The following is a 27071-nucleotide window of genomic DNA, read 5'->3' as shown; positions in this document are numbered from 1 at the left end:
AAAAATGACTGGTATGACTCATTTGAATTACAGCTTTATTGTAATTTATCGATCTGTTCATGGTGCTCTTATGCTTAACAGTTGTTGTTTTTGTAATGTTGGATCCCCATCAAATATATACTTGCAGCTGCATTTTGCTAAAATAATCCTGCATATTTATTTGGTCTCCTTCTCCAGAGCCTTTGTCAGCAAGTTGTAGACCAAGACTAAGACCAAGTGTTTATAATGTGCATACACCTTCATCTTTCAGTGATAAAATGCTTTCACTAGTTGCCTTGGTTTTGAGCTTTATACAAACTGCTGTACTCCTCAGTTAAACAGACAAAAACCTTTAAAATTCTGCCATAATAATAATAATAATTATATTGCACATTTAAATGACAAAGTTCCATACTGCTGAATTGTTGGTTTTAGTAGAAGAAATAGAAAGAAAAATGTGTGGCAAATTGACAACATTGTGGGCAGTTGCTCCAGAAACAGTGGTTGGCAACAAATTAATTTCAATGTGGAAGGTTTATGTGGTTTGGAAAATCAATGTCTTATGTGGCTTTGTCCTATTAACTTAACAGCTTTGAAGACGTTGTTGAATTTGCTCTTAGTATTGGGTATTGGGTTTTAAATAATGTAGGCCCTACTCATGCCAATTAAAAGCACTTACAGTAATATACACAATAATCTAACAGCGTCAATAACATATGTACCAGAATTTTAGCAATCTATGCATTGTTTGTACAAGCTGCCTCATCCTGACACATTTGTAAGTACAGCAAGTCTTTGCCAAGTACAGTCAGCTTCTGTTCGTTCGTCCTTCAAACATTTTTACCATCTGCCTACATTTATTTGATATTTTCTTAAATCATATTTCATGTTAAAAGTCCAATTGAAAAGATGAAAACTTTTAATTATTTTCACACACTGTCATCTTATCTGTTAAATTGTTGCTTTTCAGATAATCCCCACTTGTTATGTTATATTAATAATCCATTGACACTTGGTACAAGAGGTGCTTTTAATTTCTGTTAACTGAATGTTAACAAATACGTAGTAATGATTACTTTTAAATCATTAGTACATGTTACATAACATGTTTGAGTAGCACAGTTTGTTTATATTTAGGTTACTATGCCAATTTTAATACTGTAAGTTAATGGTATATTAGTACCGATAACTTAAACCATTTAAGCAATGGCTACCAGTACTGAAAATTTTTGGCTAAAAAGGAGGCACAAAATACCTATGTGAAACTCACAAATCATTTATCTTTACAAGAACCAGCACTGTAAATAGTCTTTAACAGTGAAATCAATATCAGGTGAATCAAAGCACAATGACATTTGTGCAGTCTACAACAAAAAAAGATCTATGTTTCTGAATTTTAACAAAAGATAAACAGAGTCAAAATAGGGCAAATGTGCTCAGCAGATGGCCTTAACTTCTCTTTAGTTAATTCTCCAATTAAAGGGTCCAGATTATAGTGCTGACTAAAGTGAAAACACACATTTCTAAAACAAACAGGAAAATCATGTCTACAAAAACAGAAGTTATGTTAAAGCGGATTCCAGTTTTAGATCCTTACCTATGACCCATGAACAAGCCCCAACCCATTGTGCATATTAATGAGCTACACAAAATTATTTGCACATTTGCACGTAAATTATATGCATATTATGTTATGTTTAATCACACAGTAATTTTTTTATTTTTATAGTTATTTATACATTTATTTGAAGTTTTCCTGCATATATTGAACATAAAGTTTTCATGGCAGTGCATAGGTCCTAATCATATTATGATGCAGAGATGGTGAGTCTATAATATTTAGACTGTAATTAATAAATCAAAGTGTCATGTTGAAGTATTCATTTCGAGCCCTTCCTAAAGCATGCTTAGGGGCCTAGTGTCACACTACCACAGTTTATAATACAGAATCCATCAATGTTATCACACTTGAGCCAGCTGAAATACATTAAAATGCTCTAGAAAACAGGCAAAATGTCTGATATGTCCCCCTCTGGTTGATCATCAGAAAAGTATCCTTGCCTAATTGTTGTGGCTATTATAGCCTATATAAATGCCTTTGTACGTCACTATTTGATGTCAGTATTACAAATACTGTATATTTAGTGTAGTGCAGATGATGACAGCTGTGTGCGTCATGTTTTCAGAATAATAATCAATAGCCCAAGTGGCTCTGAAGTGGTGAGGGCCTCCAAGCCAAATTTTGCTCAGGGCCTCCTGAAGGTTGGATCCAGTTCTGCATAGAAACATTTTTAAAGGAAGTGTCTTGAGGTTACGAGAAAGCTAGAGCACACTGATTATCTAAGGTATAATTCAGATTTGTATCAATGAATCAATGAGAACTAGTTATCACTTTGCAGATGAATGTCCCATTCTTTATATGGCTCCTGCATGTAACTGCTCAATAGTCTTTTCAAACCTGTCTTTTCTTTTTTTAATCATTTTCATTTTTTTTCTTCTTTTTCTGTGTGTTCAACTAACCTTTTCCAATTGTGTACTTGTGATTCTAAATTACTGCAAAATCATAGTTTGCATGGGGAAAGCTGCAATGTCCTTACTTTCTCATTTAAATCAGATTTGGTTAAATGATGCAATAAAATGTAAACAGGCATATGACTGTAAACAACTTTCCCTCACGATAAGAGTCGCAATGAGGCACGAAATGGACTGTTTGCTCCTTGCTCCTGTAGTGCATTGAAGATCTCTCTGTATTACCAATGGTAGAAGAAGATTTGTTCGTGGGCAAACTTGGAAATATTTAGATTGCCATAAATTAGAACTGTGAGGAGGAGGAATGAATGAGGGAGATGAGAAAAGATAAATCTAGTTTTGAGGTTTAGCAGTGCTTTGGTTTTTCTGGTGGTGGGTGTTAGCCTAATGATATTTCAATCCAGTAGCAGCATCAAGGGTAAATGGAAGCCACCGATTGTGAGACTTCAAAAGACTTTTTCATTATGGGATTTGGAAAAATGTAGTAATTATTATTTTGTCAAGTGAATAAATCAAGTGTTATTTTCAGTGATGTGCTAGTTAAGAAGAGACGTTCGGATCAGCTTTACCATGTGGTGTGCATGTATACGTTTGATCTAAAATTTACATACACACATGGAATGCTTTAGTGTAGTATTTCATATGATTTAATCTACACTAGCAGATAGTTTCCCATCTCTCTCTACTGGAATGTTTCTTCTAAAACCATGTGGATTCACTAACCAAACTTTCACAACACTCATCCATCCATCTGTGAGTGAAAGGGGGAGAGAGGGAGAGAGATGGAAAGAGTAGAGAACGGAAGCGCCTTGTTATCCCTGGTTAGTTTGTGCAGTGTAGTGATACTGAGACGCTTCACTGTTATGTAACAAGAGGAGCAGAAGGTGTCGGTTTCACAGAAGCACCATAGGGGACACTGTATCTAGTCTGTGTACAATAGAGTAGATACTTATCAAGCTAATTTGGCTGGAAATCAACAACTGTGCAAAGTAGCCGCAAGATTACAAGATCACAGCATTTAATTATAAAATAACATGTCTTGTGATGTGGCCGGACCTCCTTGTTAAAGCCTGATCTCAGCCTCCTTAGCTTCTGAGATCAGCTGAGCCTGGTTAGTACTTGGATGGGATGCTATATAAGACTAAGGCATTATTATTATGTTGGATCCAGGCTGACAACAATTTCTGTTGTTAATCCAAGTTTGTTTATTTGCAAGCTGGTCCCTTTTTGTTGTATATGTATAGTTCTATTTAGGATGGATTTAGTCTTTACTCAATGTTAGAGATGCAAAATGTAACTTTTTTGATGGGGGTCCCATGACTTTTGCCTGAAATATAAAAAAAAAAAATATATATATATATATATATCATATTATATAGTAATCCAACTTATTAACTTGGCCTGGTAGTGTCACCTGCTTGTCTCCATGGTGATAAGATATTTTTATACCATACTGTGGGACATTCCAAACAATAGTAAAACATTTCCATGCAGAAAAACGGTTAGGTGCGCTTTTAAATATTTCATGAGGTTTGTCTTCATATCCTTGAATTGACCCTTTTTAAGTCATAAAGCCAGTGTGTTCCTGCTTGTACTTCAGTGTCATTACCTGTGAAGTCTAAGTGGGTTGCATTTGATTAAAAGAGGAAGATGGCGAGCCTGTTTGAAGGTTACCCTGTCTTTTTCTGTGCAGTTGTCATTCTGCACAACATGTTTGCCCTCTCTACTCCATTAGCCTAGATTAGAGGCTCTCTCCTCCTCAGAGCTGCAGACATGGGCCAGAGGATCGATTTCTTGCTGGTGTGAACTATTGATAAGAGGATCATCTAACCTGCACAAAGCCATTCATTTGAGGGGAAAAAAAAAACATGTTGAATGGTGTTGGTCGAACCACAACTGCGGTTTTCACCTTACGGTAATTACATGAAGTGCTAAATGCACTTTTCCACAGCCAGGGTGTCCGATAACTTTGGAAACTATAAACACTGAAACTAGTCTGGTCTATGATATGGGATTATGGATTTACATATAAAGCTCAGACAAATGCAGATTTTAGATGCCTCTAAACATGATGCATCTTCTATTGGAAATTCGATTATAATATTGTAGCCAATAGAAAATGTCCTAAACCTATAAGTTTTATTTAGTAGTCATCAATCAAGTAATGTTGTCATGATAATAATTAGTTGAATTATTGTGAACCACATTAGCATAATAGTGTTCTGAAGAGCATTTGTTTCTCAGGATTTTAGATTTTTGCTTTTGTTTGTTAAATGGACCATTCATTATTTGCTCATCTTTGGTAGTGTCATAAACAGCATCCAGATGATACAGAATTTCCCAAAAATTAAAATCTTTATCTTCTGTAATACCCATATACTGTAGTAAAGGGTGGTCTCTATACAAATGCTTTCTTGTTGGTTACATGTTTTCGTCGTCCTGTGCCTCTCGTTGCTGAGCAGATGACTCTGTCAGGTCTATAACTGTGTGTTTTGTGTCCTGAGGCAGTATCCGTCTTCATCATGTGGCAAGCCAACTCTGCTATTTACATTTGTGCTCCATGCTAAGGCTAAATACTTCATTCAAATACATGAGTCCTAAATTCCCTTCGTTGCCTACTTGATGCAGTTGGGCCTTGGTTTTATCTACATTCCACTAAACCTCTGCTTATCTAAATGGCCATGTAAATATGTAAAAGTTGCTGCTGACAAACTCCAGTGTAATCATGTGGAATATTATGTCTGGATGGTTTTGTAGCCAACAATCACAGTATAAGTGAGAAGTGTAAGAGTCTACAGGATTTTGGACTGTGTCAAACTGCAACCATAATAAAATCCTTGTTAGTTTAACAATTAATTTGCCTGAATACAAGTGGTCCATTGGTTTATTATTATTGTTACATGTATTCCACAGAAGTTGCAACAGTTAACATGTTGTTCCTTTGTTTTTCAATTTTTACCTTTCTTCTGTGCAGTATAACCACAAACACAGCATATTTTTATTCTGATGTATATCAATTTAAGGCATTTTAAAATATCTGTGGTCTTTTTAAAATCTTATTGTGATTGGGCTACAATTTACATATTATGCATTTTACAAATCGTAATTTTTATGTTGCTTATCTTGAGCTATAGAAAAGTCATATTTTTAGTTTAGTACCAGGCAACACAACTATTCCGCAAAGTAATCTCTACTGACTTTAAATGCAATTTACAGTAATTTAGTTTTTACCATTTCCAGACAAACACCATAAAACAAGTCGTCATTTCTCGTGCAGCCTGGGCTCAGTAACTTAGCCTATTAGTGTTGCCCCCTGCTGCACAGTGAGGACACACACACACACAGATGAGGGCAGAGGGAGGATGCACTCAAAGAGCCTTTGTGTGTGAGCGGCATGACTGACCCAGAGGCAGAACTGGAACAACTCCGAGCTCCATAAGACCTGCGTCAGCCGGGACAGAGCTGTTGGCATCCTAAAAGTGTCAGAGGGACTCGATTCAGCCTTTATATCATGTATGCACAACTAAAACATACCTAAAGTTGTGTTTTGATTTACTTGAACTCAGGGGATGTAATCCTTTAGTTGGCCAATTAGTCCATGGTGTTTTAGTCTACTTTATTTTATCTGGAAAAGGGATTTCTATGGACCACAGCAGAAAGGAAAAGCATGGAGATAGTTGGCTGGAGTTTTGGAAGTGACTGGACAGTCTAATCTGCTTTTTCACTTCAGGAGATGAGAAATATTTCTGTGTGTAGTTGTCTGTGTGTGAGATCTTGATAATTTGGAGAACCTTTGCCTAATCAGTTATCAATAAACGGGGCATGTATTTAGTCAACAATAACCCTACTGCACACACTTGAGAGGTCCTTCATTTAGTTTAGTTCTCACCCCACCAATGTAAATCGGCAACTGTTAATCCAGGAAGCTCCTTTTGTGTTTTTAACGACCACTCTCCTTGGCTTTTTCTGCTCATTCCAGTGCTCAAATTAATGTAAGATAATATGACACCTAGTCTCTGATGTACTCACAAGATTAAGAGCTAAACTAAACATAACTTCTAAGCATTACATAAGCTTCCCCTTTCAGTATATATATTTTTTGCAGCCTGCAGCCTTATGGGAAGGTGACATTTTTGGGACTTTGAAGTCCACAAAGGGTCATGCGGGACAGAGTTCTTTCATTTGTAATGGATACCATAACGTGGGGAAACTCCCTCTGGTCCACTCTGATCTCTGCTCACACCTGAGGGGCCAGAAGATAACACCAAACATGAGCATAAAGACATGATCTACAGACACGTGCACCTGGGGAAGTTCAAATTTCACCTTTAAGACAAACCACACAAAAGGCATGATGACAAAATGATGCAATTTATAGCCGTTTATAGTTGAAGAAAAGACAAGAAGCAGAAGCAGAGCTGTCGAGTTGTGTTGTGTCGCGTTCTCTTTGTTCATTACAAGGACAAATGCTGAGCACACCAGGCGGACATGCTTGATATATTTGATGATAAAGTTCATACTGATGTGTTTATTTTCGAAAATGTGCATTAGAGGGATAGTAAATATATGATAGAACATGCTGAGATGCCAGACAGGATTCCTAGCCCAAAAGATTCCTAGACCAAAGAAAGGTTTACATTGAGTTAATTAAAGATGTATGACTATTGCCTAGCAGTTAGACTTAGACGATTAAAGAAAATGACTGCCATTGAATTCAACTGACTGTATGAATCACGGTTCCTTTGACTAAAGCTGCAGCTGCCATATAGGTTTTTAGTCTTGTTATCATGTTATATTTCAATTGTCTCTGGTTCAATACAGTATGCGAACTATTTCACTTTGGCACATTGTTGAAATTCAAACATTTTGGTCACATGCACAGCTTTTGAAGAATGTATGGCAGAACACAAACATCCATCCATCCATTTTCTTCCGCTTATCCGGAGCCGGGTCGCGGGTGCAGCAGTCTACGCAGGGACTCCCAAACTTCCCCCACCCCAGACACGTCCTCCAGCTCCTCCGGTGGGATCCCAAGGTGTTCCCAGGCCAGCCGAGAGACATACTCCCTCCAGCGTGTCCTGGGTCTTCCCCGGGGCCTCCTCCCGGTGGGACATGCCCAGAACACCTCCCTAGGGAGGCGTCCAGGAGGCATCCTGAGCAGATGCCCGAGCCACCTCAACTGGTTCCTCTCAATGTGTAGGAGCAGCGGCTCTACTCCGAGCTCCATCCCGTGTGACTGAGCTCCTCACCCTATCCCTAAGGGTGCGCCCGGCCACTCTGCGGAGGAAACCCATTTCGGCCGCTTGTATCCACGATCTTGTCCTTTTGGTCATTACCCAGAGCTCATGACCATAGGTGAGGGTAGGAACGTAGATTGACCGGTAAATCGAGAACTTCGCCTTCCGGCTCAGCTCCTCCTTCACCACAACGGACCGCATCACTGCAGACGCTGCACTGATCCGCCTGTCAATCTAACTCTCCATCCTTCCCTCACTCGTGAACAAGACCCCGAGATACTTGAACTCCTCCACTTGGGGCAGAGACTCACCACCCACCCGGAGAGGGCAAACCACCTTTTTCCGGTCAAGAACCTTGGCCTCGGATTTGGAGGAGCTGATTCTCATCCCAGCCACTTCACACTCGGCTGCAAACCGCCCCAGTGCCTGCTGCAGGTCCTGGCTCGATGAAGCCATTAGGACAACATCATCTGCAAACAGCAGAGATGAAATCCTGTGGTTCCCAAACCAGGCCCCCTCCGGCCCCTGACTGCACCTAGAAATTCTGCCCATAAATATAATGAACAGAACTGGTGACAAAGGGCAGCCCTGGCGGAGTCCAACATGCACAGGGAACAGGTCTGACTTACTGCCGGCAATGCGAACACAGCTCCTGCTCCGGTCATACAGGGACCAGACAGCCCTTAGCAAAGGGCCCCGGACCCCATACCCACCCCAAGCCCACACCAGCTCGGCTTGCTCATTGCCCCTCCCTGAACTGCCACCTTAACGTGGTGGAGGGGTTTGAGTGCCCGAATGATCCTGGGAGCTCTGCTGTCGGGGGCTTCATGCCCCTGGTAGGGTCACCCATGGCAAACAGGTCCAGGGGGACGGGTCAGACGAAGAGCGGTTCAGAAGCCCCTTATGACGAGTGTTCAATCAAGGCAAGCTACGTCGCCCGGACCGGCGTTACCAGGGCCCCACCCTGGAGCCAGGCCTGGGGTGGGTGCTCAACAGCGAGCGCCCGGCCAGGCTCAGCCCGAAGGAGTGACGTGGGGCCGTCCTCATGTGGACCCACCACCCGCAAGAGGATCTGTAAGGGGCCGGTGCATGAAGATCTGGGCGGCAGTCGAAGGCGGGGGCCTCGACGACCGGATCTCTGGACATGGAGACTGGCTCTGGGGACATGGAATGTCACCTCGCTGAGGGGGAAGGAGCCGGAGCTTGTGCGGGAGGTTGAGCGTTACCGACTAGATATAGTCGGCCTCACCTCCACGCACAGTTTGGGCTCTGGAACCCAACTTCTTGAGAGAACACAAACATTTTTTTAAATTGTATATACCGGTACTATGCTTTGCTCACTCATTCATGCAATCCCTGGACTGTGTAAGAGCCTTCTAATTGTGCATGGTATCTCTATGACTGGGTGAGGTTTCCCATTTAAAAAAAAAAAACATTATTAGGATCCTGGCTCAGATATGGGGATAATACATATTGAATATCATGGTGTTTTGCTTTAAAATAATGATTTATACATTAGTAACAAATAGTCTCATAACCCATAACTCACTTTCTTGGTCACATAAAGCCCATTCTAGCACTAACATATAAGACATCTGTTACATAATGAAGTGTTAACAGTGCCTTTATCAGTGATATTCCTCATATTTATTATGTCTGTTCACTGATATCCTGCAGCAGAGTGGTATATTTTTGGACTGTTGTGATTCTCATATGAGCAGGATATTTACTGCCTCATCACTGTTTGCTTGCAGAGATTTAAGAGACTTCGATCTTTGTTCAACTTTTCTCTTTGTGTCTTTGCTTTGATTCTGTCACTTTTTTTTTCACACTCCCTTAAGGCTTAGTACAACAGCTGAGGAGTTGGACAGGTGTTTGGTGTTTAGACTATTTTAGAATATGTCTTGAAAAAGGTTATTTCATTGCAATTATGTAAAACATGATTATAATGAATTTCTGAAAAAATATGACACCAAGTATTAATTATATTTTATTTAGACACATAAATGGGACAACATTGAACCTTTCCTGAATAGTTTTGATTGATAATTATCTAACAGAACTAGTATAAGAGCACACGGTAATGAAAATAATAAAATTACATAATGAATGACGTAGCTAGTATGCCATTCTTGCTTTGGGTTATTAAAAAAAAACATTGAAGTACTTTTTCAAACATACAAAGTGATATTTAAAGCCACATTTTCCATGTTGTAAAACTAAAGGTACCTAAATACATTTCAACACCTACAGTCTATAAGATACAATTACTGTTATTTACTTTCCACCAGATAAAAAAGACATCAAAGTGCAGTTAAATCTACAGCGTATTCTTCACTATTCATCTCTTCTCTGTTTGCATCGGGGTACTGCTTCTGCCGGCAGTCATCTAGCTGATTTCACGGCTTTTTACTCAAACACAAAGACTTTATTCTGACTGTTCAACTCCAATCCTCCTACTTTCCTCTCTCTCCCCTTCCTCTCCCCTCCTCTTCACATCAGCTGCTCCAAGACCCAACACAGAGCCACATTTTCCATTGTATTACCTCATGCTTCTCACAATGTTAGAAAACGACAAAGACCAAACCAAAACGACAGCCTACAGTTGCGTTATTAGCATGTAAAATTAGGCTTGGTGTCTCCATCTTTTCTGAGGCTTTGAAGTTTGTCCAAAACGCGCTTGGGGAGTGGAGTGGGGGGTGGGTGGAAAATGTAGGTCATAGAGTATAAGACAATTCAAAGATGCTGATAGACCACAGACATTCTCACATTGAGGTTTGAAACTAAACTTTAGTTTAAATTGTCTATTTTTTAAGCTATATGTGGCTAGAAGGGGACAAAAAATTATACCTCAATATTGTGCTTATTTTGCAAGTTCAAAAAGCTAACGGTATTGTAAAGAAACATTGCATTTGCATTTTCACTGTGACTGAATTTACAGCTCTGACCTGTAACTTGGCTCAGTACTGTCACGCTTGTTTCCATGGAGATAAATAAGCTTAATGCTGTACTGTGGAACATTCCATACAAAATCATTTCCATGAAGACAAGCAAGTGATTTGTCTCGACCAGAAAAGGTACATGGTGCACCTTAAGTAGGGATATTAAATTTTAACAAAGTAGTAATTAAGGTCTGAAATGTTTTGCTTTGGTTTTTTTTGCTATGATAAATGATGTTTTTTATTGCAATGATGTTTGTATAGTTTCTTCTGTTGTCTGTTGATGATTTTCTGTTACATATTACCCCAGAGAAGATGGTGAAGTGTCTTGCCCAAGGACCCAACCACAGCAGTCACAGTTAGTTGGGCTTGAACCTCCATCAAGTGTTGTACCACTGTACTTCTGCAGCCTAGTTAATCTTATATTGCTTGTTGCTTTGAGTTAACTGGTAAAGTCAGCCGCAGTCAGTAACAGCAGTGGCAGTTGTGTAGTTTGCTGGTGCAGCTTTTCACACTGTGCTGTATTTGCCAGCTGCTGTGGTCTGAACTCACGTCACATGAATCTCTTTGTTTTGGTTTAGAGTGGACATAAAACCCGGCTCTGTTACGTTCAGACAAAGGGTGATTATAACCCGCAAACCACTCACTGCGTGCGAGTCTCCAATACATTTATTTATCTGCAATATTATTTTATTATTGTCTCTCAAACTGTGGTAGAGTGACTAAGCAAGAAGTAGGAATAAATCCATTAGAGTTTATTCAGTCCTGGTTTAGTCTTGACTTGTAACCACGACTACATATTGGATATCCCTACTGTGAATCTGTTCACTTCTGCATTTTGGTGCAGGATTGATTTCGCCCCATTTGAGACCTTCAGTTTTGCTTTTATTTTTTAAGGCCGTCAATTTTAGCTCACTATTATCGTATTAACGCAAAGTAATTTTAACGGCGGCAATGTTTTTTGACACAAATTTAACCCATGTTAATTTTAGCCATCAGCATGCTCCAACTTCAGCTGAATTGGAGGAGACGGGCAAGTGGTTGATACAAAAAGCAGTGAGTGCAAGTTTAGAGTGAGGCTTTGGGTCAGACTGGGCTCTGCTGCCTCTGATTCTACAGGTATTGGTCCTCTACAAAACTTTGTGTTATTTGGAAAACCAGATATTTTTGAGTAGATATTTGCTGTGAATAGGATGAGAAAACCTTGATCCCCAAAACTGCTACAGCAAGGTGTATAGTAACAGCAGCAGTAGAATATTGCAAATGTGTCCAAAAATAAACATAAACATACCTTGAAGCTGAAATATCAAGATATGCTAAAAATAAAAAAAGATACTATAAAATACAGTAGGGTAAAAAAACTGCAACGCTCCAAAACTATGATATTCTACAATACAAGACTATGGGTATGTACATTAGTTTAGTTTATCTTGTTTAGTTTTGCCTTGTCTATGCATATTTATTATTGCCTCATTAGATTTAGATTGTGTTGTAGCCACTGGGGTCTTCTGACACACTTCCTTCTTAGAAGTGGGCTGAGGCACAAACATGTTGCCAGGCAGAGACGCCCAAAGACTGCAGGGACTGGAATGACCCACTGAACTCAAATCACATTCACTGAGCAATTTGTTATACCATATCATAATGAGGCAGATCAGTGGATATTGCATTTGTGTTCATGGGCCTATTTTTGCCCCAAGTAAACAAAAATGTACCGCAAAAGAGCAAGCCTTAGCTCTTTAGTTTTGCATATGTATGAACAAGAGAGTATGTGTATGATAGAAGTCTTTGAACTGTGAGGCAGAAATTGTTTACCATCTGCTGTTTTGCTGGTTTGCTGAGTTGTAAATTGTATAATGTTTGACAAAACAAAATTTTAACAGTCTAAAGAAAGATTTGGAAATTAAAAGTTAGCTTGATGTTTTTGATTGCTGGAGGTGTCTGTTGAGACTCAGATCTCATTTTCTCAGCTAGGCTTATAACCATGTGATGCAAAATGTTTTTGAAATTAAACTTACTAATAATTTAAGTGCAAAAACGATACTTTATGGTCAATGACACTTTAATTTTTTTAATCAAATTAAGATCACTTTGCATTGTCCACTGTTGTCATGGCAATGATGACATTTGCTAATTAATGAAGTCCTCATTGGGATCATGGTGTGTTTTAATTAGACGACCAGTGACCCGCTGTGCACAGATCCAGGTCACGCCTGTCATACATGCACAGCTCTGCAGCATGTGGAGCAGCAGTAGCATGAACAGTAGTATCAACAAAAGAATGATGAACTGGTTTATGGCAACATTTTTAGCAAACCCATGCAGTTTCAATTTCAACCAGCATAAACTAGATAAAGCAAACAAATTATTGCTAATATGCCAAGGTGTATAGTAACTATGATTAAACAAAGACTGAAACAAGACACATTAAAAATAAGCAAAACAATGGAAACTTATTTTGCTTTTTTGACAATATAAGATAAAAAAACAAGTAAAAACACTATAATTAAAGCCAGCAAACTTAGATATAAATTTATGCAAAGAGCCAACATCAGCTAAAAAATTAACGCTAACCTATAATTAAATGCATACCAGCATTAGTACCACAGTCTCAGTGTACACAGCCTGTCCATGTGGTGTTTTGTACGGCACCGGTCACCTGCTGCAGCTGATGGATGAAGGTGCTTGGTCTCGGTCACAGATGATGAATGAGAGAGGAAAGAGCGAGAGCTGACAGATGGAGGTTGTGAAAAAAGAGGAGAGACTACAACCTTCTGAGGGAGGGAAGAAGAGAGGGAGACAGGGTTGAGAGAAGGGGGAATGAGAAATAAAGAGTGGGGGACAGAGAAAAGGAAAGGGAGGACGGAAAATAGTGATAAATATCGAGGGGGATGAGAGAGTGAGGGTGAAGATGGATAGAAAGAAAAGATAGTGGGTGAACAATTGTGAACTTAGGGATTGGGAGGAAGGCAAGTGTTTTAATATTTGACTGTAAAAAACATTTTTTTATATTATTATTGCCCTTATATTATATAAGAATGTATGTAGTCTGATTCAGGGCCGACCTTAGCTCTTTTGGCGCCCTAAGTGAGATTTCTAAGTGCCACATTGCCCCCACCCATAGTAATAAATAAGACCTTTGTAGACATTAGTCCACAAATTAGGGGTGCTGAATCAAATTCTGAATAATTTTATAGCTCAGGGGTCTTGGGGTCCCCTTAGAAAATGTTTGGAAAAAAAATTAAAAATGTTCATCTAATACATTTTTTACATTTTTGTTCATTCATAATGACTGTAGTGTATTTCTCTCCAAGAGTCAAAGGGGGCATTAGTTACTATAGGAACACTTGTGGCACAGTTGGCGCTAACCTATATTTTACACTTTGTGCATGTCACTTGTGTCCAGATCCTGTTCTCTGTGGAGCCCCGCCCTCTGCTTCCTCCCTGTATGCCACCCCTGCTCTTTAACGCACAGCCACTGTCTGTGCACTGCCTTCTTTATAGTGGACTGTGGACAGATGCTCCAGACAACAGTCACAATCCAGACTAAAACTTTTGTCCAGATGCCTTATGTTTTATGCTGCTGCTATAAGAATTCATCTGATATGTGGAGAGAAATGCATTGTGCTTTGTCACGGTATTTACACTATGATATCTATAGATGTATTAGTTCTGCTGCTTTAATCACCCTATTTTAATTCAACATATTTAGTTTCAGAAATTAATTTTATTTATCATGACTGCAATTTGGCACCTTCTCCACCAGATAGCGCCCTAGGTGACCAACTTGTTTGATTGTTGGAGTCTAAACATTTAAAGAAAGAGCTGCCAGTCTTTGGAACAAAATCAAATAAAAAATCAAATCAGTCAAAAAGACCCCAAGGAGAAATTCAAATTGTAGGTTTCTTCAAATCTTCATCTGCCATAGATAAGGCAAAATGTCATTGTTTTAAATTGCTTAAAACAAGATATTAACTTAAATTAAAGCTTTATATTTGTTGTGATTGTGGTTACTGTCTGAGGTTAGACTGACTGTGTACACTGTAGTTCACAAGTGAGAAATGTATGTTATTCAAGGTTTCAAGCGGCGTCTTTTTGGGCGGTGCCTCCCTCTCTGCTGCTGCTGTTTCCTCTGAACATTTCCTCCAGTGGCTCAGTGTAACCTCCCTCACACTTGCAAAATAACACACACATGCACACACACGCGCACACACACACACACGCACACACACACACAATAATAATTATACTGCACATGGTTCAGTTTTACTACACAATAGGGCCAAGACAGAGCAAGGTGTTTCCTGTGACCTGAGCCACTGCTGCGTCGGCACAAAATTCACTGAATACATCTCCACTCACTCAGGGGATAAATCAAAGTTTATAATTAGCGGTGCATCGATATCCAATATCGGGTATAAATCCAATACCAGGTACCAGTACTCATTATTGTCAATGTGCTGTGACTTGACATTCACATCTTGTCTCTCAGCTGAGCAGTGAGTGAGAGGAACTGACCATAATGAAGCATATTAACTGTTCTGCACATTAAGCTCATCTTTAATCATATATGACTATTACATGAACCATGAAAATATTTAGGACTCTTGAAGATTTTTATAGTTCACAGAGGATATCAGCGCAGTGCTTGTGTTTATGATAGCAGCATGCTAATGGCTAGGTGGTGCTGGCGTTTTTGTTAAAATAAGTCACAGTGTATGTGTAAGCAAACAAATCAGGCTTGTAATAGAGGTATAGCATGTTCGTATTGGTCAATGTGTGACAATAGTACAAGTAAGGTAACACTCACTGTTATGCTTAAAGTGGTTCCTTAACAGTCTACAAATGAAGTAGTAAGTATTAAAGGTTCTTCTATTGGAGTTATACCTAACCTATACCTATTTGAGGGGCTGTTTTAAATTTTAGTAGAAATTTAAAACAACCCCTCAAATAAGTATTCCAGTGAAAAAGTAGGTTATATTAATTAAATTCTATTTAAATTATATCATACAATAATAATTATTATTATATTGGAAAGTAACTAATGAATAGCAATAATTAATTTAATGCGGCAAGTACTCAAAATGAAGTACTCTTACTTGTACGTGGAAAAAGTGGTATTGGTGCATCCCTACATGTAATAGTGTTTTTACCTATAAAGTTTTGATTTTGAATAGTAGTCTGATTGACATATCTATGATGGTACAATAATTTTAGCAGAAGTAAGCTAACAAACACATTTTGTTGACATGCTTTGGCTGCTAACTGCACCAACCCATGAAGACGGTGAAGTACGTCTTTGTAGAAAACATATTTGTGTCTCTGCTGTTACTTCATTCTTCAGTCACACCAATACATTTATGGAAACATATGTTTAATGTAAAGTGTTATTTTAGGGAAAATATATTCAGAGGTATCCATGTAGTGAGACCCATAGTTGTAAATATATGAATACAAGCTCTCCCATGTTCTTAATATTTGAGAAGTAGAAGTCCAAGCAGCATTAGCTTATTTTCCCTTTAAAAAAAAACAAAACAAAAAAGCAGGAACTACAAAACCTAGCAGCATCAGCAGTACACTGCACTCTCTCTCTCTCTCTCTAGTTTTATGATCTCCTTTGTAAACCATGTCATATGTCTGCTTGTAAAATGTGTTAATCTTACTGTAAGCATAGGCCCTCCTTAGCCGCACATCTAAAGTGATTTGCCTCTTTCCAATTACATCCTCTCAGCAGCTAAATGTGTGAACGCGAGTGGAAAGTGCCATGTTTAAATCTGTGATAGTTATGCCTTATTTATGCTAGACTCATGGTTTATTGATGTGCCTTTAGAGCATTTGTAGAGGGGTTGAATATTGGATTAAAAGCAGTGGATGGTTTATTCATGAGTTGTGAGATATTTTGGCCGACTCAAGGCCACAGGAATCCCTCACAAATTTGAATTTATGCAGCGTAAACCGAACTGTTCTGTAAGTGTGAAGGTTTTTCTGTGTCCGTTTTTAAGTATGTGAAAAAAAGCCAAAATAATCAAAAATTTCTGCCAGTCTTGCTGCTTAGTAAAAACACTGTATTCACTTAGGAAGCAAAAAAAAACACATTCAATTACATCCCAATTGCTTGTACTGGCATTGGGTCAGTCAATTCATGTTTAAAAAGTGCAATTACTGAACAATGAAAGCTCTGAACATCCCATAGTGTTTGCAACTGCATTGTAAGAACCAATATACTTAGTTACAGATTTAAAAAAAAATGCACATTTTGATCAGCTTGATGGAATGTTTACTTTGTTTTAAGGAAGGTATCTATCTATTTATTGGTTTTGGTTGGATAAAAAGTGTGGATTGTTCATTTGTCATTAATTTTTTTGAATAAATCACAATCTTTGAATATTTTTTCAAATTTACAGTTTAGGAATACTGACTGTGTGTAGACCAAAAGCCAATGGGACCATACCTTTAACCTGGATCTATCTAAATGTGCTGTTCTTCTGTGTGTCCTGTAGGTGGCGCAGTGCCCTGTGATGGAGAAGATGAAGCGGTTTAAGAAGCGCTTGTCGTTAACGCTTCGCTCGAGTCAAACCATTGATGAATCTCTGTCAGAGCTGGCCGAACAGATGACCATAGAGGACGGAGGCACCAAGGACAATGGTACGGCTCAGTGATTTGAAGGATTGCATGACAAAAATATTGCAACTGTGTTATTCTTCGTGTCATATATTTTCCCCATATCCAGTTTCAGTGCACAGGACATTTTAATAACACAGCTGAACTAATAATAAAATCTAATATTCAGAAATTTCAGAAAACATTTGAGGTCTGAACTACAAGGATAGCAGGCTTTATAACTTGTGCAGATTTAAGCCTCTGCACAGGATCTTGTGTGTGTTTGATAAGGTATGAAAAGGGCTGTGCAATTACATGAATTTTAATCAATATCGAGATTGTTATTTCTGATCGTCAGTGATCAGCTTGGGCCTTTTAAATTAAAGTCTACCGCTCGTCTTCTGTCAGTAAAAAGCATGTGGTGAAGAGCAGAGTTCAGATTTCAGATAGAGGAAGAGATACATTTTTTAAACTCAAACCTTTTTTTTTTTTAAATGGCAGTTTTGTTAGTGTTTGTGTAATCCCTCAGTCGTCCAGGTCTGATCCATAGCAAAAGTCAAAGTTAAATCTGGTTTTTGTTAGTGTTTTAATAAGACAAAAATAAAATTGAATCTTGCTCAGTCAATATGAGGAAAAAAAAAGACCTAGTTATACATTCATTTTGCAACCCTTTTATATTGTATTTCCGAAAGCTCCACTGCTCTGGATTGCTTAGTATGCCATTGGCGAGTTAGTGGTACTGCTGTAGTAAATATTTGTAGGCAATCCCTCACGGATGGCACATAGCAAAGGAAATACCAGTAGTCTCTTGTTTTTTTAGCATATCCTCTTCCTTTCCATTTACTCCTCTCCCACTCACAAACGCATAAGGACTGTCACTGTGTTGGCTTCGTCCCTAGGGGCTTTAAATAATGAATTTGATAGAACCAGAGAGAGACTTGGACTAGAGTGAAGAGTGTGTGTGTTATGTAACTTCAGGAGACACAGCACAGGGGCTTGTACAGTAGACTATTGAGCTGCTAGGTACAACCTCTGGCGTCAGATTGTTGCTAAGGTAGTTGTTTATTTATAGGTCTCACAACTTCTCAGGCTATTCTAGCTGTGCAAAATGAACATAAGCTTTTCTGTTTTAGCACTCTGAAAATGAATGTGAACCTTGTGAACAGGTCTAGATGCTGTTTTACACAATTTTGATTAGTATAATAAAAAGTACATTTTCTTGTTACTCTGTTGATTTTTCATCTCATACCTGGAGTTATTATGTGTTAATGCTGTATTCTGCTACATTCTGTATTCTGAGCTACTATTGACTAACCAAGAATGAGCTATTCAACAAGCCCCCTGCATCCAGTGTATTCCTTTATTCAAAACTGAGTCAAGTCCTGCTTCTACTGAATGAAAAATTTTACACTTAACCAAGGCCAAGTTTTGATCTTTTGGTTGGCACAAGCATTATAATATGTGGATAATTTATCATTGTCAGTAGAGGTATGAAGGGGGTACCATCAGTGTGACACACTGGATTATCTGATCTTTGAATTAAAAAAAAAATAAAAAATTGCCATTCTTTCACTGGTTCTTTTGTCTGTCAGTTACACTTTAAAGGAACTGTATGTAGCGTGCTAACTGTTTTAAAAAAGGTACTACAATCACAACTTCAGCTGGGTTACTATTGTCTTAACCTAAATATAGAGCACCCATACAAGTTATCCTCAGCATAAGGAGAGGCCATACCTCATGTGAAAGCTCAGAACCTCTGCTGGGGGTTAGGTAGAGAGGATTCAGATCATCCTTTTAGGTTTAAACTGAATTTCAGCATTGAAACCCAAATGAGAGACTTGTGAGGTTCACTCTGGTTGCCAAGATGATTATTCAATCAGAAAGCAAAGTACCAAATTATAACATAAAAAATGGGCCATCATGCCCAATTTTTTTGTAATTAAGAATTATTGCATTAAAATAGAATTGTTATCAGTAAAAGCTATATTTGCGATGAACATGTTTACCTCGTATCTGGAGACACATATGTCAACTTTATGAATTTTAAAATCTAAATCTTACATACAGTTCATTTAAAAGGTACTACATTTCAGTTTAGATGCACTCGGACAATTAAAAAGACACGGGTATCTTTTTGATGTAGGAACAACTTTGAAGTAGAAAGCTTTCCAATGTATTTTTCAAATACATAAATATTAAATGTATGATATGAGTAAGATTTTAGTGGAAGATGCCCAGAGCTCCAGACTGCCCATTATCGCGTAGAGGGAGAAAATGGTTTACTACCGCTTTTCCTGTTTCTACAGCCAGCTTTATGTCCCGTGACCTTTTCAACTCACAGCACAGAGCCATAAAAGACAGCGACAACTCTACACTCCACATTAAAAATTCAAAGGTGTGAGAACGAAGGGCTTGTTCACTTCAAAAATAGCTTCTATTAGTTTGAAATGTCAAAGACAAAGCAACAGCATTTTAACAACTCACAAATAATAGGAGCTAGCTATGGACCTCTGAGATGCTACAGATATTTTACACTAAATATGGCAAAAGACCTTTGAGGGAATGGCCCGTCTCATTCTCATCACCAACTGAGACTATTGTTTAACTACTTGGCCTCTTGTCTACCCCACAACACTTAAAATCATTAAAACCTCTATAAAAGAGGCCTAAAAACCTTGATACTTGATAAAACCCATTTCCCACCACCCCATTTCCCACCAACCCATTTTGTCTCATTCTGATAAAACATATACTATTGGACTTTTAACAACACGGTCAACCTTACAAGAGCTTACCTAATTTATAAGGCCCTACACTCCCTCGCACCACCACCATTAAAGTAATACATTAAATATAAAGACAATTTAGCAAGAACCACATGAGACACCACTAGAGGCGACCTGCTGATCCCCCACAGACGGACCACCTTTAGTCAAAATGTATTACCTGTCCAAGGTGGGAACCTGTGGAATAGTCTCCCGGTAACCCTGAGAGAATGTCCCATGTACAGTTCTTTTAAAGCGCAAATGAAAAACTGGTTATGGTCAAATCAAACATGTACTCATCCATGTCTTTTCATTAGCATGCATTGTCTCAATCAAATAAGTAAATAAATAAAAACAACTGAGCGAAGTAAAGATGAGGCTTAGAAGAGACTTTCCTGTTGTGTCTCCAGAGCTCACCTGGCTACAGAACGCAAAGAAGTCTTTTGTCTTTGACTGACACAGAAATGACGCTAACTTGAATTTCACTTGGGATCAATAAGGGATTGATTTATCTATCAAATAGTGTAAAAAAAAAAAACTCTGCCCTGTCAATACCAAATTGTTAAGTATTTTTGTTTTCATTTTTAAATGCATTCGTGAAATGTATCTGAATTTGCACATTGCAAAATGACAGTAAGTGGTTCTCAAACTTTGTTACAGGTTCTTTTGGCAGCACAGAGACGTTTGTCTCTTTTGACCCGTTTTAGTTCAGTCTTAGTTTCACCTCAGTTTTTCATATGTACATATCCACTACATTATATTGAAACTTTAAATTATAACAGCTCCTGTAACAATAATTTACAAAGCTTTTATGTATGTGTTTGTTTTGTTTTTTGTTTTTTTGAGTACTGAAAGTATCAAAGGAAGTGTACAGACTTTTGAAACATGGAGAAGAACCACCTCACAGCATCAATAAGTGTTTTGAATGTTTGTAAATGAGTGAATATTTAGGACTACTGAAATGTGTGGGAATGAAACAAACCCTACTCTTTTTTTTATGAGGGAACTACGTGGTTAAAAGTTCAGATATTGATTTAGCAGATTATGGTCCTGTTAAGTGGTATATCAACATCTTTGGTGGTTCTTCTTTAGCACTGTTGGCTTATATTAATTGTTGTGTTTCAGAGCCCTTCATGAGGAACGGTCGGCCCCCCACGTCCCACAGCATGCACTCCTTCCTGCACCAGTACACGGGCTCCTTCAAAAAACCTCCACTCCGACGACCTCACAGCGTCATCGGGGGAACGCTGGGTTCCTTCATGGCCATGCCCCGAAATGGCAGCCGATTAGGTAACACCGAACACCCGCAAACTTTGTGTTATTTTTTAAAGGTACATAGCTGATTAAGGACTAATCATCTATATGTTAAATGATTGATCATAAGAAAGAAACATTTTCATTTAGAATATCTTCAGCTTTGTACATTGCAAAATGACAGTAACAATGGACTTAAGTTATCACATAGCTGGTCAGTCTCCGCCATATCTTTTATTTGAATTTCAAATCAATGAATGGGAAATTTACTTCCAGAATCCGAGTGGGCTTCAAGGTGAACGGAACTGTTCTCTCTGTCCTCAAACCTACAGTATGTCACTAATAGTCCAATCTGAAAGGATCAGCACCTATTTTTAACAAGTTTTTAAACAAACAAATAAAAAAGGTTTCTCTTTCAGACTAGATGACGTCCACTGTATATGCTCTCATTTTACATCAGCAGCAAACTGTTGAATGACATTATTTCAGTCATGTTTTCTGACTCACTCCAGCCCAGCACACATGGAGCAGATGGTATCCGGGAGCAGACAGGAAGTGTGTCACTGCCTTGAAATTTCTGCATTTTGGCAAATCCCTGCTTTTTGCACAGGCCTGCCCCTCATATGCCAGCCCCTGTGCCTCAGTGACACGTGTGAGCGGCAACACGGAAATGCATGACGTGATTTCTGGTCTGATCTGATTCATCTGACAGAACAAGAGAAAAAAAAATACACAAAAGAGAAAAGATTGATTAGTGAAATTACAACACTTCCAGGGTTGAGAGGCGGAAGGAAGGGATGATTCACTGATGCATTGTGGGGCGAGGTCTTTAGGAAGCCCACACGCACTGACCAATACCTGCTGTTTGATTCACACAATCTACTGCAGCATAAACTGAGTTACTCGTACACTACAACACAGGGCTCAAGTGGTTCCTACAAACACAGAGGGAAAACTGAAAGAGGAACACGTGGAGAAAGCCCTCTCTGCTTGTGGATAGCCAAAATGGGCCTTCAGTAGATCTAAGAGAGCTAAAAAAACAGGATAACAAGGAATCTGAACCTAGAAGAACAGTTGTAACCATTCCTTACACAGCGGGTGTGTGAGCATGAAATTCCAGTCTATTTCAAAGGACAAAACAAACAAAGTAATATAGTCTAAGAGAATAAGAGAATGCACCAACACCATCGCAAGAGCTCCTTGGGACCCCATTCTGCCGTACATCTCCATCTCAAAGTCACTAACCACTCCTTTGAAGTTAGTGAAGTACAGATCTTAGCCAAAGAAAATAAATGGTTTGAGAAGGGAATTAAAGGAAAAAAAAATGTCAGGAAAGACAATTCTCCTTTGAACAAGAATGAGGGCCTTAGACATCATCTGTCTTCTATCTAGAACTCCTTCATTCTCAGACCTATAGCTAAACAAAGGAAACAATAGGTCTAGCCAGTTTGCTAATAGGTGTGAGAACATCCATTAGAGGCATGATTGATTATGCTAAGTATGAGTCAGGGACAGTTCTTAGTGTAGCTCATTAGACCTAGCCTACAAACAGAAACTATAAACAAACAATACATGTGTTAGTTTCAGTGTAGCTAGCTCCTCCCTTCAGTGTCCACCTGTAATCTGGCCAGAATTGAAGAAGCAGCTTGGATAAGCAGCAAAATGCCTTCACTACAACTTTTTGCCCAGTTGACAGATTAGAATTTTTCTTTTACTATTAAAATGAATGCTGTATTACCCAATTTCAGAAATGTGAAAAGAGGAAGTAGGTATTAAACTCTTTCTAACTAGTTCCTAGCTTGAACTCTCAGAAGAGAAAATTTTACTTTAAACTGTTCAACATTTTTTTTGGTGTGTGTGATATTTTTATTTATTTATTTTTTTGTATTTTACTTGGACTACACATTTTTGGATTATTGTTTAAATAGAGCATGTGTTCCTTCAGTTTTGATTATTAGATATGACATAGGCCTAGTAGTGACTTCTATAAATTTTGAGCAAGCAATAACTGACATTACTGAATTACACTAAGAATACCTGCCATGTTATCTGTAGAAATGAGATTTTGTGTCAGCCCTAAACACATACATAGGATAATATCTCTAAAGGCATTGATAATGTAAAATATTTCTGAGTAATGTACAATAATTTGCTACAGTAACCTTGATGCATGTAATTATTATTACATTATTATAATTATTATTACCAAGCTGACCAGACTTTATGACCTTTCTCATGAGTTGAACCCTAATCCTTACTTTAATGACATTGCTGTTGTAGATGCCCAAAGCAGATGGGAGCTTTACTAACAAAGAGCTAATTTCACTGTAGTGTGGTAAAGTAGGGGCTGCCAATAGACCCTGTCCTAATTAGAAAGCCTTGGATCTAAAAACAGGGCGCTCAAGTGGGACAGCGCGGATAGAAGTGTGAAGCCTTGTTAACAGCACGTCTTAAAATTAAACTGGAAATGGGAACAACGGAAATGTCACATTGCATCAAACAAATGATGTGGTGAAATTGAAAAATTGGCTCGTGTGTGTGTATATATATGTGTGTGTGTGTGTGTATAAATAAAACGTATATATAAAAAATTATATATACTTTTTTGCACTGAACATTTTATGTACAATACTATTAGGCCTGAACAGAACTTGTGTGCATGAGGAAGTTCATCCAGAGAAGATTTATAGATTTACTTATTGCCAATATTAAAATAGTAGAATTTCTCAGTATTTTCTCTAGAGCATCCCAATAATGATATTCAAAAGATATTTTGGCAATCCATCTGAAATGTGTGATGTCTTCATCTGCAAGAGGAATCAGATGAAACTGTAAATTGAATGGTCTTTTTTAGAAAGCATAGTTTTTATGCACACGTATTGTACAGGAACAATAGGGGAATATTTAAAAATATAAATAAAAGTATTAATTTTGTCAGATGTTCAGATGGGAAGTGTAGAAGTGAAGTCAATGGAATGAAAATTGTTATATGGTGGTTCTATAGGGTTAAAGCTTTTAATGATTTTTCCACTGTCTGCTGGTATGAAAATCCATGTGAAGTTACCCATAGTTGAGTGTATATTCTCCATCAACAGAAGCTATATGGTATTTTAGGGAGTCTTGGTACCATTCCACCTCTTTGCCTCCACATGTGATGAGAGGCGAGTGGTTGGAGATGACCGGGCAGATCACTCCCTCATTAACTGTTTGCGTGAGACTCTGACTGTGGTTGTGGCTGTAGTTTGGGTTTTACAGCTGAGATTCTGCACTCGGGACAGTTTTATGGTTCTGTATAGAGGAAGTGGAGCTCTGCCTCAGGGTTACCCCGGGTGGGCAGGGGTGCTCTCGGGGCACGTAGGAAATCATACCTTGGAAAAATATTTTACAACACATATAAGTAAAAACTTTTAAATCTTTAAATTATTATTATGATAGTTATAGATAATCTACATCCTTTCTATTGTGCGCAACATAGTGAACTCCTTCTTAGGGAACCGGAAAAATCCTAATTAGAGGCGGAAATGGCATGAGTCACTGAATGAACATATTGTAATCTATTAAAAGCTCAATTGGTCTCTTGAAACTACTTTTGAAATAAAAAAAATATATATATATCTCACAAAGCACAACATCAAAATATATTAAAATCAGTAATTGCTCCAGCGGTCTTGCAATGTTTTACACATTTAAAAGATTTCTGGTATAATAATGGACAGTGGACAGCAAAAAAATGTCTGTTTGTGATTTCAGATATCGTGCATGAGAACTTGAAGATGGGCTCAGATGGAGAGAGTGACCAGGCCTCGGGGACCTCTTCAGATGAGGTCCAGTCTCCCACGGGAGTCTGTCTGAGGAACAGGATCCACCGACGCATCTCCATGGAGGTAACGGACATCAAATAGTGTCTATATTATAGCATACACATGAGCTTTGAAAGACGTCATTCATTAATCCTTATTTGACATGACATTTTAAAGCCAAAAAAATATGTGCAATCATAAAACAGATTTTTCTTGTAGCTGCTCTGACTAAAGATTAAATGCTTACATGGCATATCCTCCTTGCGCCCTGTATGTGTCTCTGCCTCCCCCTCATGTTTGGATGTAGGAGGTAAAGAGGGGGCTGGGAGAGTTGTTGGTTGGTTAATGCACTCTCATGTCTGGAGGAGATTCTGATAATATCCTCTGGGATTCTGCTGAGAAGAGACGCTCAATCATCAAAAACACTGTCTACAACCTCAGCACCTTCACATAGTGGGAATGGGCCACTAGTTAATCTAATACAGGATGTGGGAAACCAGGAGGTCATTTTCAGTATCAAGTACTTTGAATTTATTTTACTATCATTTTACTACCATTGGAACATTAAAAGAAGCATGCACTGCAACTGCAACAACAACTGCTCTAAAATAGGTTTGAGGAAGGTTTGAGGAAGGAAAATTATAGGTATTTTGATTGCTATACCTTGATTAAATATGCATCTTACTGTGAGTGGGCTCACCTCTTCACAGAGCTTACTTGTAACTGTGGAACATTGTTGGCAAAGCCAGTGGGGAACCCTTCACCAGAAAAATTACATGGTGTGAGTCTTGTTATGTAAAATGTAATTTTAATAAGAAGTTTTAACAATTACCTGTATAGCTACTGGTGGGTGCTGAGCTAATTGCAAACTTCACACAAGTGGAAAAACAGTCAAATTCTTCAAACCAAATGGCTCCAGCAGCAACATTTGACTTGGAAAACTAAAAAATATATTTTTAGTACATTTTACACTTTGACTCTGCCAGTCCCTGCTTTAAACCCCCAAATAAATTTTCCCCCTGAAACAATTCCAGTGTCTCGTTTGCACTCACTGAAAATTTGATATTGTCCAAAAGTAACACACACAGATTAACTACATAAACAGTCGTGATAGAGGTGGAGGGTGGTGCTGTAGAAGTCTTTGAAGTAGGTGAAGCACATAATGAATCTCTGGCTGGAGGAGGTTAAGGCCAAAGTGTGACATCGATTACTGACTTCAAACACACTCACTCACTCTGTAGAGGCTTAGCCACTGCAGCGTTACTCTAATCAATAAAGCTATGTTTCGGCCCTGTCGGTTGCATTTACATTATTTAATATTAGTTGTGAAGTAGGTCAGACTTAGGGGTAGAGCATTTTCTTTAAAAAGTTATGATTTTGGTCATGTTAAATTTATATACCTAGTTTGCCTATTTACATGAAACAAAATTGGCGCTATGTTTAATCTTTCCTTTATCAGAAATCCGTCAAAAGGAGTTTATCTGCAGCAATATTTGATCTATTCACACTGAGAACAGTAGCCCAGTTGGTAGAGTACTCAACCTCTGATCAGAAGGTCAGTGGTTTGAATCCCGCTCCTGTCATAAACATTGTTGGTAGAGGAACATATCCACTGACCCGCTGGTTGGCGGCTTGATCCAAGCTCCGACAGATGAATAGCAATTGTTGTGTCCTTGTGCAAGACACTTAACCTCACCCCCATTGCCTCCATACACTGGTTCATGAACCAGTGTGTGTGGGAATGTGTGTGGGAATGGGTGAGTGGTTCCTTGATGCAAAGTGCTTTGAGTGCCTTGAAGGTAGAAAGGCACTTTATAAATATGACAAATTCCCATTTAAAGCAGACTTATTATGCAAAATCTTTTTAGAGCTTTTAACCATGTTATAGTTGTTTCCCCTTCTTATTTACCCTCGCTTATTTTCAACACTTAATATTGCCAATCAATATTGGTTGGGGAAAAGCAAGTA

The 27071-nt window shown here is 38.5% G+C and overlaps 1 protein-coding gene across 1 annotated transcript in view; it reads left to right on the top strand.

Moving 5' to 3' along the window:
- The window catches only part of LOC117391726 (cyclin-dependent kinase 17), a 42582-nt gene that overhangs the window by 6205 nt on the left and 9306 nt on the right, over window positions 1-27071 (top strand). Inside the window, exons 2-4 of the mRNA XM_033989622.2 lie at window positions 17185-17329; window positions 21175-21339; window positions 25054-25187. Coding sequence (XP_033845513.1) covers window positions 17203-17329; window positions 21175-21339; window positions 25054-25187 — 426 coding nt within the window. The 5' untranslated portion in view covers window positions 17185-17202. The remainder of the gene's footprint in view (window positions 1-17184; window positions 17330-21174; window positions 21340-25053; window positions 25188-27071) is intronic.

Source organism: Periophthalmus magnuspinnatus, chromosome 23 (assembly GCF_009829125.3).
Source record: "Periophthalmus magnuspinnatus isolate fPerMag1 chromosome 23, fPerMag1.2.pri, whole genome shotgun sequence".
NCBI classification, from domain to species: Eukaryota; Metazoa; Chordata; class Actinopteri; order Gobiiformes; family Gobiidae; genus Periophthalmus; species Periophthalmus magnuspinnatus.
This window is presented reverse-complemented; position numbering and strand designations above follow the sequence as displayed.